General features: G+C 37.9%; 1 protein-coding gene across 2 annotated transcripts in view; it reads left to right on the forward strand.

The window, feature by feature from the left end:
• ctnnd2a (catenin (cadherin-associated protein), delta 2a) overlaps nt 1–12,301 on the forward strand; it is a 246,588-nt gene that overhangs the window by 26,671 nt on the left and 207,616 nt on the right. Inside the window, exons 1-2 of one of the 2 annotated variants that reach the window (XM_039617816.1) lie at nt 1,828–1,845; nt 10,371–10,501. In XM_039617816.1, the coding sequence (XP_039473750.1) occupies nt 1,833–1,845; nt 10,371–10,501 (144 nt within the window). In that variant the 5' untranslated portion in view covers nt 1,828–1,832. Of the gene's footprint in view, nt 1–1,827; nt 1,846–10,370; nt 10,502–12,301 lie in introns of those variants that run through there. The other variant, XM_039617817.1, reaches the window with a different exon arrangement.

Genomic DNA, 12,301 nt, shown 5'->3' on the forward strand with positions numbered 1-12,301 from the left:
TTGTGCTAATTTCATGATGCAATTATTGCATTCAATTTAAAATTGGAAATTTTATGAAGCATACTTTAGACAAGACTGAACTTTAACCTTTTAAAATAATTAAATTCATATTTGTGTTGTAGCTTACTTTAGGTTTGCAGAATATGGACTGTTTTAGTGTAACCTAATTTTCTACTTTAACTTGCCTTTTAAGTCACTATTATATCATAGATAACACAATAAAGTAGCAGTTTATTAAACCTGGATCCCTGATGAGTTATTAGCTTCTCAAAGAGACTCTAGCAAACCGTCAGACAGCAGTGTTTTGTCCACACTATGACGACCGGGCTAATGGAGGATTGTCAATAAATGCCATATTTAAAGTTAGAGTGAGGACCTTGGTGTTCCCCCGGATAAGCTAGAGGAGGTGGCTGGGGAGAGGGAGGTCTGGGCTTCTCTGCTTGGGCTGCTGCCCCTGCGACCCGGCCCCGGATAAGCAGAAGAAGATGGATGGATGGATAGATGGATGCATGGAGTGAGGACCTTGCATACATCTGAGGTGAGGCAGCGTAGGTGAAGTGACACTTGAAACATAATGAATGCAAATAGCTAATGTATAATTGGTGTACATTAATAAAATTGCCTAGACAGTGCACTCAATTTTTAACCTACTAATAAAATATGTACATACCTCTCCTCAATGCCTAATATCAAATATCTAATAAGGAAATTATTTACCACTAGCATTACTACATCATAATACCTAAAAAAAAACCCCATTAAGACTTTTTACTTAGCATTCCATGAGAGGATTTACCACTTTTTGAATGGAAGTTCAAAAATGAGATGACGTTTTGAAAATGAAAATGATTTATTGAGATGCAGAATTGGAATAATGATTAGACCCAGATGAAACATCACAGCAGAAAGAAAACCCAGAAACGATAGGAATTAGGACAGGACCCCCCAGGGTGTAGACGCCGGTGGGGGTGAATATGAAGTTGGATGCTTGGATGGGGCTCTGAGAGTCCAGGGTGAGGCAAAGATGGGGAGGAGGCGGGTTGCATGAATGCCTGAATGACAGATTAACAGATAAGTTGGATTGGATCACAGAAGGTGGGCAAGAAAATGACTGGACCGGAGTAATGATGTCAGTTTGAAAGCAGGGGAAAGTGGAGGTGATGTAAAGAATAGACTGAATAGCCTGAACACCTAGGAAAGCAGGCAGATGGGTAAATACAGACCTTGCTTACCGAACTTACGCAAAAGACTCATTATAATAGAGACTATATTGATTACATTATATAGATTGTAAAATCATCTTGTTCTGATTGTCTGTATGGTAGACACTGTTTATCTATACATAGTGTCTATATGTCTATCTATCAAGTATCTCTCAGTGATATTGCACTTGCACTTTTCCATGGACTTCTTTTGTTTGTTTTTTTAAAATTGGGTATATTTATAGAGTGCACGTCTGTTACTACTGTTACTGACTAAATTTGGGGTATAGCCTTCATTAAAAGCCATGATTGTTACTGATTAAATACATCTGCTTTACAAGCTGTTTTGAGTAGGTAATTAGCATAAGTCAGATGCTCCAAAGAACTTACAGCTTAAAAATAACTTACTGACTTTAGCTGAAACTGCAGCAGGTTCAATTGATCGAGGTAGTGTCAGTTTTGCATTTGAGCACCGTGGGGCTCAAATGAATGTAGCCTATGATTTGTTGTTACGTGTTTCGGCCTGGAAGGGCTAGCAGATATAACTAGCTTCTTGTGCTATAATGGCTTTTGCTATTTTTCCAAAAATGAAATAGTGAAGCTGTTGTATTGATGACAGGTCTTACTGGGATGTCTCATGGAAGTAAGTTCCAGTTGTTATTAGTGATATTATCAATACGGTTATGTGATATTATCATACAGAAATATGTGCTAGCATAATTATGCTGGTCTTCAGGTTATATCCAGGTTGTTAATTAGTGATAGTGTGCAGGTGTGACAGTGCAAACACTAGGAATGTTAGAAGAAAGTACTTTGAGCAAGTGGTGAAGGAGTGCTACTGTGAGTTAGTTTTAGTAGTTGTATGTTTCTCAAGTACTGTACTTAACCATAAACTGTAGGTAGGCTAATTGAGTTTTTCCATTTTTGCAACCTTACCTACACTAATACAGAGGCACATTTTCTTCTTGTTACCTAACTGTAAGTGTCTGACAGCCTTAATTGCTTGTTATGTGATGGAATATATGGCCTTACTGTACTGCCTAATAGCACATAAAGCAGTTAAAATGAGGCCAACTTTCAGCATCTACAGCAGTAAAATGCAACACACACAAAATGCAAGATTAAATATAAGAGGAACATTAAACATAAGAGTAGAACACTAACAGGGAATAAATAAATGTATTTATATAAAATATTTTGCTTAATCAAACACATTTTTGTTGTGTATCTGGGACACAGTGTATCTGTTCCTGTCACAAAAAAGATACATTAGCTTTATGTATCTGCTGATACTGAGTGTTAAATTAATAAGCTGCATTCCTAAGTGTGGGGAAGAAACTGGAAATCTTGTACTTGACAGGCAACATCGGGCTTGCTTCATAACTTCTTCCTCCCTAGAGCCTCCTATTCTGTGTTCTGGTTGTATTTCTTATAAAAGTGCATTTGATGTCATTTTTAGTTGTTGCCAAGCAACATGGTACATTCACCGATGAGACCAATGACAACTACTACTTTGGCTGAAACATATGTAAGATTTGTTGGTGCATTACATTTTGTACAGCTGCAAATTTGAAACTTCACTGACATTGTTTCATTGCTGTTATATGGGAGCAATGGGACTAAAAAAATCTGTATGTTGATTGTGATTCTGATTTGAGTTTCTCTAAATGCTCCCTGAACTAATAAAATGAGGAAAAAACAGATATACTGCATTTTTCATTCATGGTTGTTTTGTTCATATGGTTTTACAGTTTTTACTTTGTTTTTATGTTGAAATATCAAATAATACAGTGAAAGAGGGAAGTTACAGTCACAAACATATTCCATAGGAATTTTGATTATGAGCCATAAGATTATAACCATGATTTTAAAAAGTTTAAAAAGCCATGTTGCCATCTTCCTACATTCCTAAATTGAAATAAACTGATTGGTGGAGATTTTGTTACCATGGAAATGTTTAATTCCGAGAGTCAGGTTGCTTAGTGAGGGCAAAACTTGAGAAAGTGTGATAGTAGTGATTGCTGTCAAATAATAATACTGTAGAGAATGATGAAAAGTTACACAGTTAACTTACTTTATTGGTATTGTTAAACTAAAGTAGTTATGTTATACTTTTACTTAAAATTTAAAAGGAAAAAACTACTCAGGATACTTTTGTACTTACATGTGACTTATGATGTCTCATTGAGCATATTGTTATGTCACTATAACTTGACTATTATGCTGCTGCTGCTAGCACCTAGGTAGTGTGTCGTCAACAAGGAGGACATTGAAAAATAAGGATGGAAAAAGCTCTTTACTTACATTTATAAATGCTGTTGCCTGCAAGCATTGAAAAAAAGTTCAAAAGTTGTTTACAGATATTGAACCTTTTGGTCAGAAATGTCATTGTCACCAATTCTGTTGGAATATTCTGATATAATTTTGAAGCTCTCCCAGTCCCATATGGTCCATTAACTTTATTAGTTTATTACTTCTAAAGCTTTTTATTAGCATATATACAGTGTCATCCCTGAGAAATATAGAAGTTAAATGTCCTAGCTTGGATCTGCTGAAGGATTCAAGCTCTACCAAATAAAAGCCACCACACACAGATTGCTTTTCAGCCCCTTTAAATATTTCAACAGTGTAATTTTATGTGAGAAAGAGATACGCTTTTGATTGTGCTCCTTAGGGGAGCCACCCACTCAAACATGCGGAGGGGGATAATGGCTTCCTGTTCACAATGCATTATTTGGGACCTGAATTGGAGATTTAACAGGAGATAGAACCTAAAAAAGAAAAAAAAGTCCTTATTATTGATTATCAATAGTAGCTAGAAATAGATTACAATTTTTTTTCAAAGTTAATAAATAAAAAAATTTGTTCTGAAATTTGAAAAACATCATCGTTAGCAAAAATGATCTCATTGTATTTTTTTACAGTGCTAATGGTAAGATTGAAGTCGAAAGGCAATTTCCAAAAAGCTGAAAAAAATACTGTGATTACTTTGCTTGAGATACACTGAAAACATTAACATTAATAATTGGTTTGTTGTTCTCCTAACATTATAGATTAGTGTTAAGGGAAAATGTATTTTCATTTTGTACAGGGAGCAGTTGACACTGCTCGATCCAAATTACAGGTCAAATAAACTTACACAATTTCAAAATGGAAAGGTAGAAGAGAAAAAAGGTTGAAAATAGGATAAAGAAACATAATAAGGTCAGAGTGAGAGCATAGCAGAGTGGATGTAACAACACATCATGAAATCAGGGAGTCAGCTAATGTAAAGTCATAGAGGGGAGGATCTCAGAGAAAGGTTTGTTCATACAGTACACGTGTAAGCCTCTTTATGTGTCATTTTGTAGGCATGGACATGTGAAGTGTGTTTTGTTTGGTCAGAGCAGGTGTGAACAGCTCTCAGAAGTGCCTAAACTGCAAATTCCTCTAGCGTAGAATGTGAGTCACCTCTGTGTTTATATATGCATGGGTGTGTTTTTTGCCTGTGTATGGAGTTTTTTTTTAAAATTGTGAGCAAACAGTAAAGGCCAAGGTCAATTCAGTTGTATTTATATAGCACCGAATCACCACAACATATCCCTGAAGGCACATTATCTTCTAATGTAAAAAGAAAGAAACCCAACATTTAGATTGCCCCTGTGAGCAAATACTTGGCAACAGTGGGAAGAGAAAAAATCCCCAGGAGTAATAGAAGATATATGAAATTCCCCTTTTAGAGACCAGATAGGGGTATAAGAAGGATGCATGCACTTTGGACCCATTCACTACTTTTAGACATTTGCCAACATTTTGTCTATGAACATAACAGGGGAAATTTACCCACGCAGACACTTTGGAATCAGGGTGATCCTGGCAACTAGCTGGTGAGGAAAAAAATGAGTAGTAAGCTAATCTAAAAATCAGAAGACCTTATGTTTTTTTCTTTTTCCCTATACTTTATCAATCCCCTGTGTGAAAATTACTCTCTGCGTTTAACCCATTCACTCAGTGAAGCAGTGGGCAGCCACTAATCCAGTGCCCAGGGAGCAACGTGTAGGGATGGTACCTTGCTTAGGGGTACCACAGGGTAGCCATTCGGTGGATTTGAACCCCCAACCTTCCGATAATAGGGCAAACACTCTATTTACTGAGCAATCTGAAGTGAGTACATCGGTTTACAGAGAAAAACTTCATTTTAAGGGTGAAAAGTTGTGAAATGGCATTTGGTAACCTGGGTATTTGAGAGTAGGATGCACTAGCACGCTGCAAATCATGTTTTCACATTGAGTAATTCCATAGCTGCTCTTTTGCACACCGTACATTATAGACGAGATGAAATGTGATGTAGTTTTTTTGAGTTTTTCTTTAGCTTGTTTACACTTTGTTTTGTAAAGATCATTATTAAATGCTGGGTCCTCAACCATACAAGGCTTTTTCTGAGCTTTCCATTACTTATCTCGGGCTGAGCCAAATGAAATGTCATACCACCATTCCTTCTGAGTTCTGAGTTCTTTGCGAAACAGCTCACAGCTCAAACCAGTCAGAATGCGCTACAATTAAATTCATCCCCAGAGCTACAAAGGCTTCCTCTAAGCTGAGGTTCCTGTTACATTCCACCCCGCAGGGTGTCACACATCTATTCAGTAGCAGTTCGACTGTGCTTGGCGACAATACCTGGAAAGAATAGAATAGGATGGTGGAGTATTGTGACATTTGATGGCAAATGTGTTCTGGGATTATCTCTGCAGCAGCCAATATACAGCGAGCCACCTTTGCAATTTTCTGAAGACAGCACCTGCTGGACACTAATTACAAAGAGTTTGTGCCTCCTCTATACATGATTACTGGCTTTCTCTGGCAATAACAGGTTCACAGCAATGTCTTTGTTATGTGCCGTGCTGTATGCTGTTTAGAGTTGGGTTTTTTTTTTTACTTCAGTCATTCAGCTGTATGAGAAACGACTTATCAAAGTCACTTGGAAGCGTGTTTGCCTATTTAATTTAATTGCGCTTGTTTGTATATGCTAGTTTCTTGTATATTGGGAATATTATGTCAAAAACTGCAAAGAGAATATCTGATGAGCTAATGCCGCAAGGCAACACTCATTTCTGTCTGCAAAAACAATCAATCAGCCTTTGCTGTACATTTATTCGGGCTCAGTACTAAGTATTATAAAGCACAAAACCAGTGGGTGCAGACATTATTACTTGTAAATAAACAGGTGTAACTAATAACAGCTGCAATTTTTTCAGTATGCCTCTGCCAGGCCTCTGGCATTATACATGTTGGCACATTGGCACTGCTTATTGGCACAGCAAAATGGAATAAAACCATCATTAATGTTATTAGTCACACCTGTTATTTCCCTGCCATGAGAAAGGGGTATTGTGCCTATTTCAAACTATAGTATATTGCTACAGACACAACTGGATAGCTTTTGGAAGGAAAACTTGACCACAAACACACAAACTGTTGGCCAAGAAGCCACATGTCAAATTATTGATGGGACTCATGTTCATTCTTTTGTGTTATTTGGGAGCTCCAATTTATTGCTAGAGGTGTTTACTAGTAGAAAAACATCTATATGAGTTCAGAAAGAAGGTGAGATGAGGCTTTCCTCTTCCCACTGACTTGCACATTTGGCTGGCGCATTCAAGAGAAATTGCGGCAGTCAGCCAGCGCGTGTAAAATGGTCTTTGCTGGGGTTCTGGTTGCTCAGGAGCCAAACTCCAGTGACTCATCTCCACTCAGGAGGGGAGATGCCAGACACAGAAGTGGTATTTGTCAGTGAGAGTGAAAATTACCATCTGCAGGGCATCTCACTAGCATCTTTTATTTACAGACACCACCCTGTCTAGCCGGCTGTCTGTCTGATGGCTAGCTGACTGGCTAATAGAATGAGTGGAAGTTTGCTTTGCACACTGTCTAGATCCTCCTTGAGGTAATGTCTCTGTAAGGTAGCTGACGCGCTTGACTCTAATTCTCTTTGTCTCATTCTATCTTTTGGATGAACACTTCTAAAAAACATATCACACATTTTTAAAATCTATGACAGAATCCAAGCTGCAGAAATGTACATGCAGACCCTGTAACTAAAATTAGAGGCATGAATTTAAATCCCCAGATCAAATGTTAAATGCCTGAGACTAGCAGGAAACTGTAAAGTAAGAGACTCCATTATTTAATCCCACATTCAGGCAGTTCATTATTTAGTCTCCTACTGAAGTCTGGGCTTCTGTATTGACAAAATCCTGTCCCCATGGTCTCTAAAACACTCTAAAACTTGCCAACCAATTTCCTGATTTCTAAGACACTTTCTCTTTCTTTCTCTCGCCATGTACTTTCAGCTCAGACAGGAAAAATGCGCAGATGTTTGATTGATGATTTAAAACCTTTACAGTTAATTAGAAATAAGGTGATTTCATTGTGTTTCATTTTCGATATTGATTTTCTACTGCTTGCTTGTATTGCTTGAAACTGAGCTGTTCGTCTCCTGAATTTTCTTTCACATTTGTGTGTCTGGTGGTTGGGCACAATATTGTGTATACCCTGGCCTGCCACACTGTGTACTTTACGCAGAAAGTGAATTTGTTCCTTTTCTTTTAGTGCCCAGTCAGAACGGACCAAAGAAAAGTTTCTCATGTCATGCGCAAAAAAATGAAAATTGATTTTGTGACACTGATTTTCATGGAAAATGGTGGTCACAGAAATGCTGACAGAAAGTGTTAGTAATGCATGACAGGAAGTCTTTAACTTGTCGTTTCTCTGCTCAGGTAAAATACAAGGCTAAATTATTAGGGCATGGAACAGAAAACATATTAGCATGTTAATAGTGCAAGGTGTCGTTGTTAAAATATTGCTTTCATATTATAGATGGCTTCATTTAGAAGTGATGTTGATGCATCTATTATTACTTCCTGGGCTTAAGATGAATGCTGGTTGAAAACAAACAAACAAAAAAACCCATGCACGACTCATGCTAACTTTGTCGAGCTAGTTGTCAAGGTGGTGTTTGATGAACGATGCGTGTCTTTTCCAATTGAATACATTCATTACTCAGTCTACAAGACCCTGTGTTTGTGAAGTAACATAGTGGAAGTGGCAAATCCAACTGTGTTTGTGCTTGTTTGAGATTTATTTGCTTTATGTTTTGTTTTTGTAAATTAAGTCTGCTTTTAGTATTTTTTCTCTCACACCACAAACATCCAGTCTGTCCTCCAGTATTGTGCTCACGATGACTGACTGGCTGGCACGTTCAAAGTAATGTTTTAACTGAATTAGATTCTCCAATCTTCTTATAAGAGAAGAAAACAACAGTATTTTATAGATAGTTGAAGTCTGTATATAACAAAAGATGATTGTGAATCCATTTCACTTGTTTAGATGAAAGTGGTAACAGTTGCATTGAAAAGACAACAAGACAACCCTCAAAATTGCATTGGTTTTGTAGGTGGTGGCCACAGACCGTTGTCTACTCCTTATCTCTCCTTACTGTTTCCTATGTTTTGCTCTTTTACTGTTTTTGTAATAACTGGTAGGAGGTGAGAGGTTACCTGAAGCCCATTGAGGTTGCACAAATAGTTCAGCTCCTCTGAGATGACCCATGTGTATGTGCCATCAGGAGATTGTTTGCTGAGTCTTCCAGAATAGTCTCAAGAGGGTGGAAGAGCAGGACTGGTATCTTCTCTTTTGTCTGAGGCGGAACAGAAGCACTACCAGAACCCTGCAAAGTTAACTTCCTGAAAGCTACTCATGTGCACTTTTCTGACCAAAATCCCAAGAAACACACTGCATGAAGGTGTTTTGAGGTCCCGATGTCTTTTAGTGGGATTGGTGCTCACTATGCACACCGTGCAGCTTGATTGGCTTTTACCAGTGAACACCAGAACCGGGAGGTCCAGCACTGGTGCACATTCTCTGTACAGACGAGAGAAGTTTCACACTGAGCAAATGTGATGGACGTAAAAGAATCTGGGGATACTATGACGAGCATGGCTGGTTTGACCGTGGATCAGTGATAATGTGGAGAGTGATATCCAATAGTGTCCTGACTGCTATTAGGTACCAGGATAAGATCCTCAGACTTATTGTCTTATATGGTTGCAGTGAGCTCTGGGTTCCGCCTGAAGGACAACACTTGGGCTCATTGCCAAAGTGTCTATGAAGAGCCACGAACACTACTGATCGACATTGGGATACAAGTTGAATCAGCCTGTGATTTCAGTTTTTTAATTTTTGAAGTGATTTTTCAATCCTGCCATCAAACAGTTGATAATAATGGTTTCTAATGATCATATATAGTTTTGTTTTTAACAAATTGAACAGTATGTATAAATAAAAATGTTTTACTTTAATATTTAGTTCGTCAGGATCTGATGTGTGATATTAGGATTCCCTAATCCCTGATCCTAATTTTTTGAGCAGTGTAGACAGAAACTCAGTAACCTATTTTCAGCAATGAACAGTGAAAAGGTATGGCACTGTGGTTATGTGGTTCACAAACTTTCATTCAGTAGCTGGGCCCACGTCCTCATTTTAGGTATGACAGCGTTTTAGTAGGTAAAGGTGAATGCTTAAACATGAATTAAGCTGCGGTTTGGGGAGGGCCTCGAAGGGGACTGGCGACGGCTCCCGGGCCTGGCAGAGCCCCATGCACTAAATAGAAGTGAAGAAGTAAAAGAATTGAGAACAAGGAGGGAGGGAGGGTGGGGCACGTAAACGAGAATCAACAGCTTGCAGACTGGGGGAACCTATATAGATGACAACCGGAAGGAGTGTGTTTGGAGGCGTGGTCCCGCTCCTGAAATTCCGATACATAATCTCCAATGTAATGCAAAATGTTTTAGAAGCAGTGGTACACAAAGTATAAACAGAAAACCAAGGATTCTGTCTGCAATCTGTATGTTTTTTTTGGTTATATTGCAAAATGCACAATCTGTATTCTTCCTCTGCTGTGTTACATCTATAAAGAATATCTAAGTAACATTTTATGTGAAGAAATAAGAAATAAAAAATCAATATATTGATTTTTTATTTAATGAATTGCCCTTGTAAAGTTGTAAAGTTGACTTTCTTGACACTTAAAATCAAGTCATTTAAAAAAAAAAAAAAGAAGAACATGTAAATGAGACATATTTTTCGTACTGTTTTGTCACATCATTTTCTATATATGTGTGTTAATATTAGCCATGCCAGTGCCGGAGCAGCCTGCAGAGCAGGAGAAGGGGGCCATGGTTCCCCCTGTGATGCCATCCTCCAATGGAGACAGGTCCGAGACAGAGACAACCTCCTCTATCCTTGCCTCTGTCAAAGAGCAGGTAGGAAGTCCTCCATGTACCGTAAATGTACGTGCTGAACTATGTTAAGCCTTTTTTATGTAAAACTTTGTTAAAAAGGCCAAATTGCAACTTTGTTGTCGATAAACAGCTCTAATATAAGGCAGCTCATAAAGTTGTTGCTGTTATATAGCAGCACCCCACTGTTATAAAGTGTTTAAAAGAAAGCAACAATTGATTGGTTCCAAGGGAATGCAAGAGTTTAATGGATGGAAGTAATGGAGATTATGGAGCAAGAGCTACAGCTAGTGTAGACACAGTGGAAAATATCATTAAAATCATGGCCGTTACTTGACGAAGGAGGGGTGGAGTGGTAACTGCATTGCTGCAGGAGGGCAGGCAATGATGCTGCATGGTTTTGTTTAAAAAAGAGCAGGAAAATCATATATAAGTAGGGGATGGTAGATGAAACAGCTCCAGGTTTGGTTTAGGTGATGATGAGGGGAAATAAGTGCAATGCAAATATATTTTAATCTTTGATATGTTAGATTGAGAAGAGGTGAGAGAAAGCAAGAATAGGAAGTACACAAGAGATTTGCTATGTACGTATGTTGTGTAACTTTGTACAGATTGATCTTTATACCTCTTGATTTATATATTTAGCACTTTATTTATGTTTTAGGCAACTTATAAGGCACAAAAATATGTGTTTCTCTTCACAATGGAAAGATATTCTTGAGTGAAGTGAAGTTCATACTAAGTGCACTGTACTTATTCCATTGTGTAATGGAATGCTGTTTCATTTGGATTTGGCTCATCAGCAAGTGCAATACACCATAGATTTATCATTTTGCCAATCTGCATTGACTCTGAAGTTCTCCTTAATTTAATACCACAAAATATTCCATTTACCCTTACCGAGTCAAGGACAAGTGCTGATAGCAATTTAAGCTTTTTTTTCCCTTTGCAAATGGCATTCATTTGTGTGTGTGTTTTTTTTCCCCAGACCAGAAAACCTCTCAGTGCTTTCACATTACTGAATCAGTGAACCGTGCAGTGTTTAGTCAGATTCCTGCAGCAGACTAGATTTGAACCCAGCTCTTCCTCCTCCCATTGGGAGAGCAAATGTAGTAGAAGTTACCCATAAGAAGGATAAATCACAGACTTGTAGCCGTTGTTGAAGTCTTATTTCTGCAGTGCAACATTTCTAAAATCTCCTCCCCTGAGAAAAACAAATGTTTTACAAATGAATTGTTCAGTCATTAAAAGGGAATAGGAAACAATAAGTTTTATCTGACAACAGCTCTAATCAGCGCTACATAGCAGCACATTAGATAGAAGTTGGATTGACTACATTTATCTCTGTGCTCTCATTGCTGACTCATTGGAGCACACCTGATTTTGTCAGATCCATTCATCTTTACTGATTCAGTTCAATTCAATTCAGTGTTATTTATACAGCGCCAATTCACAACAACAGTCGCCTCAAGGCGGAAAAAGACCCTACAATATTAGAAAGAAACCTCAGCAATCACTAATACGCACAAATGCTAATGCACCATTGATAAAGTGCAGTGGTTTAAAAAAATACCTACACTACAATCCAACTCTTTTAACTAGACCTTTTACATGCATAGGCCCAGATTTATAAGCAAAGACAAAGGCAGTTCATTTCAGTAATAAATAACAAGAGTGAGGGTAATCTGGTTACCAAAATAATACGTTATAATACAGGTTTTCTCCAGAAAAACAACATGGCAGTTCAGATCAAGGAAACGCAGCTGAAGGAGAATGGATATGTTTTGATATAAAGGCGAAGTCTTCTGTTAGGAATAGCTGAGG

The sequence above is a fragment of the Oreochromis aureus genome, linkage group 9 (assembly GCF_013358895.1).
Source record: "Oreochromis aureus strain Israel breed Guangdong linkage group 9, ZZ_aureus, whole genome shotgun sequence".
Classification (NCBI taxonomy): domain Eukaryota; kingdom Metazoa; phylum Chordata; class Actinopteri; order Cichliformes; family Cichlidae; genus Oreochromis; species Oreochromis aureus.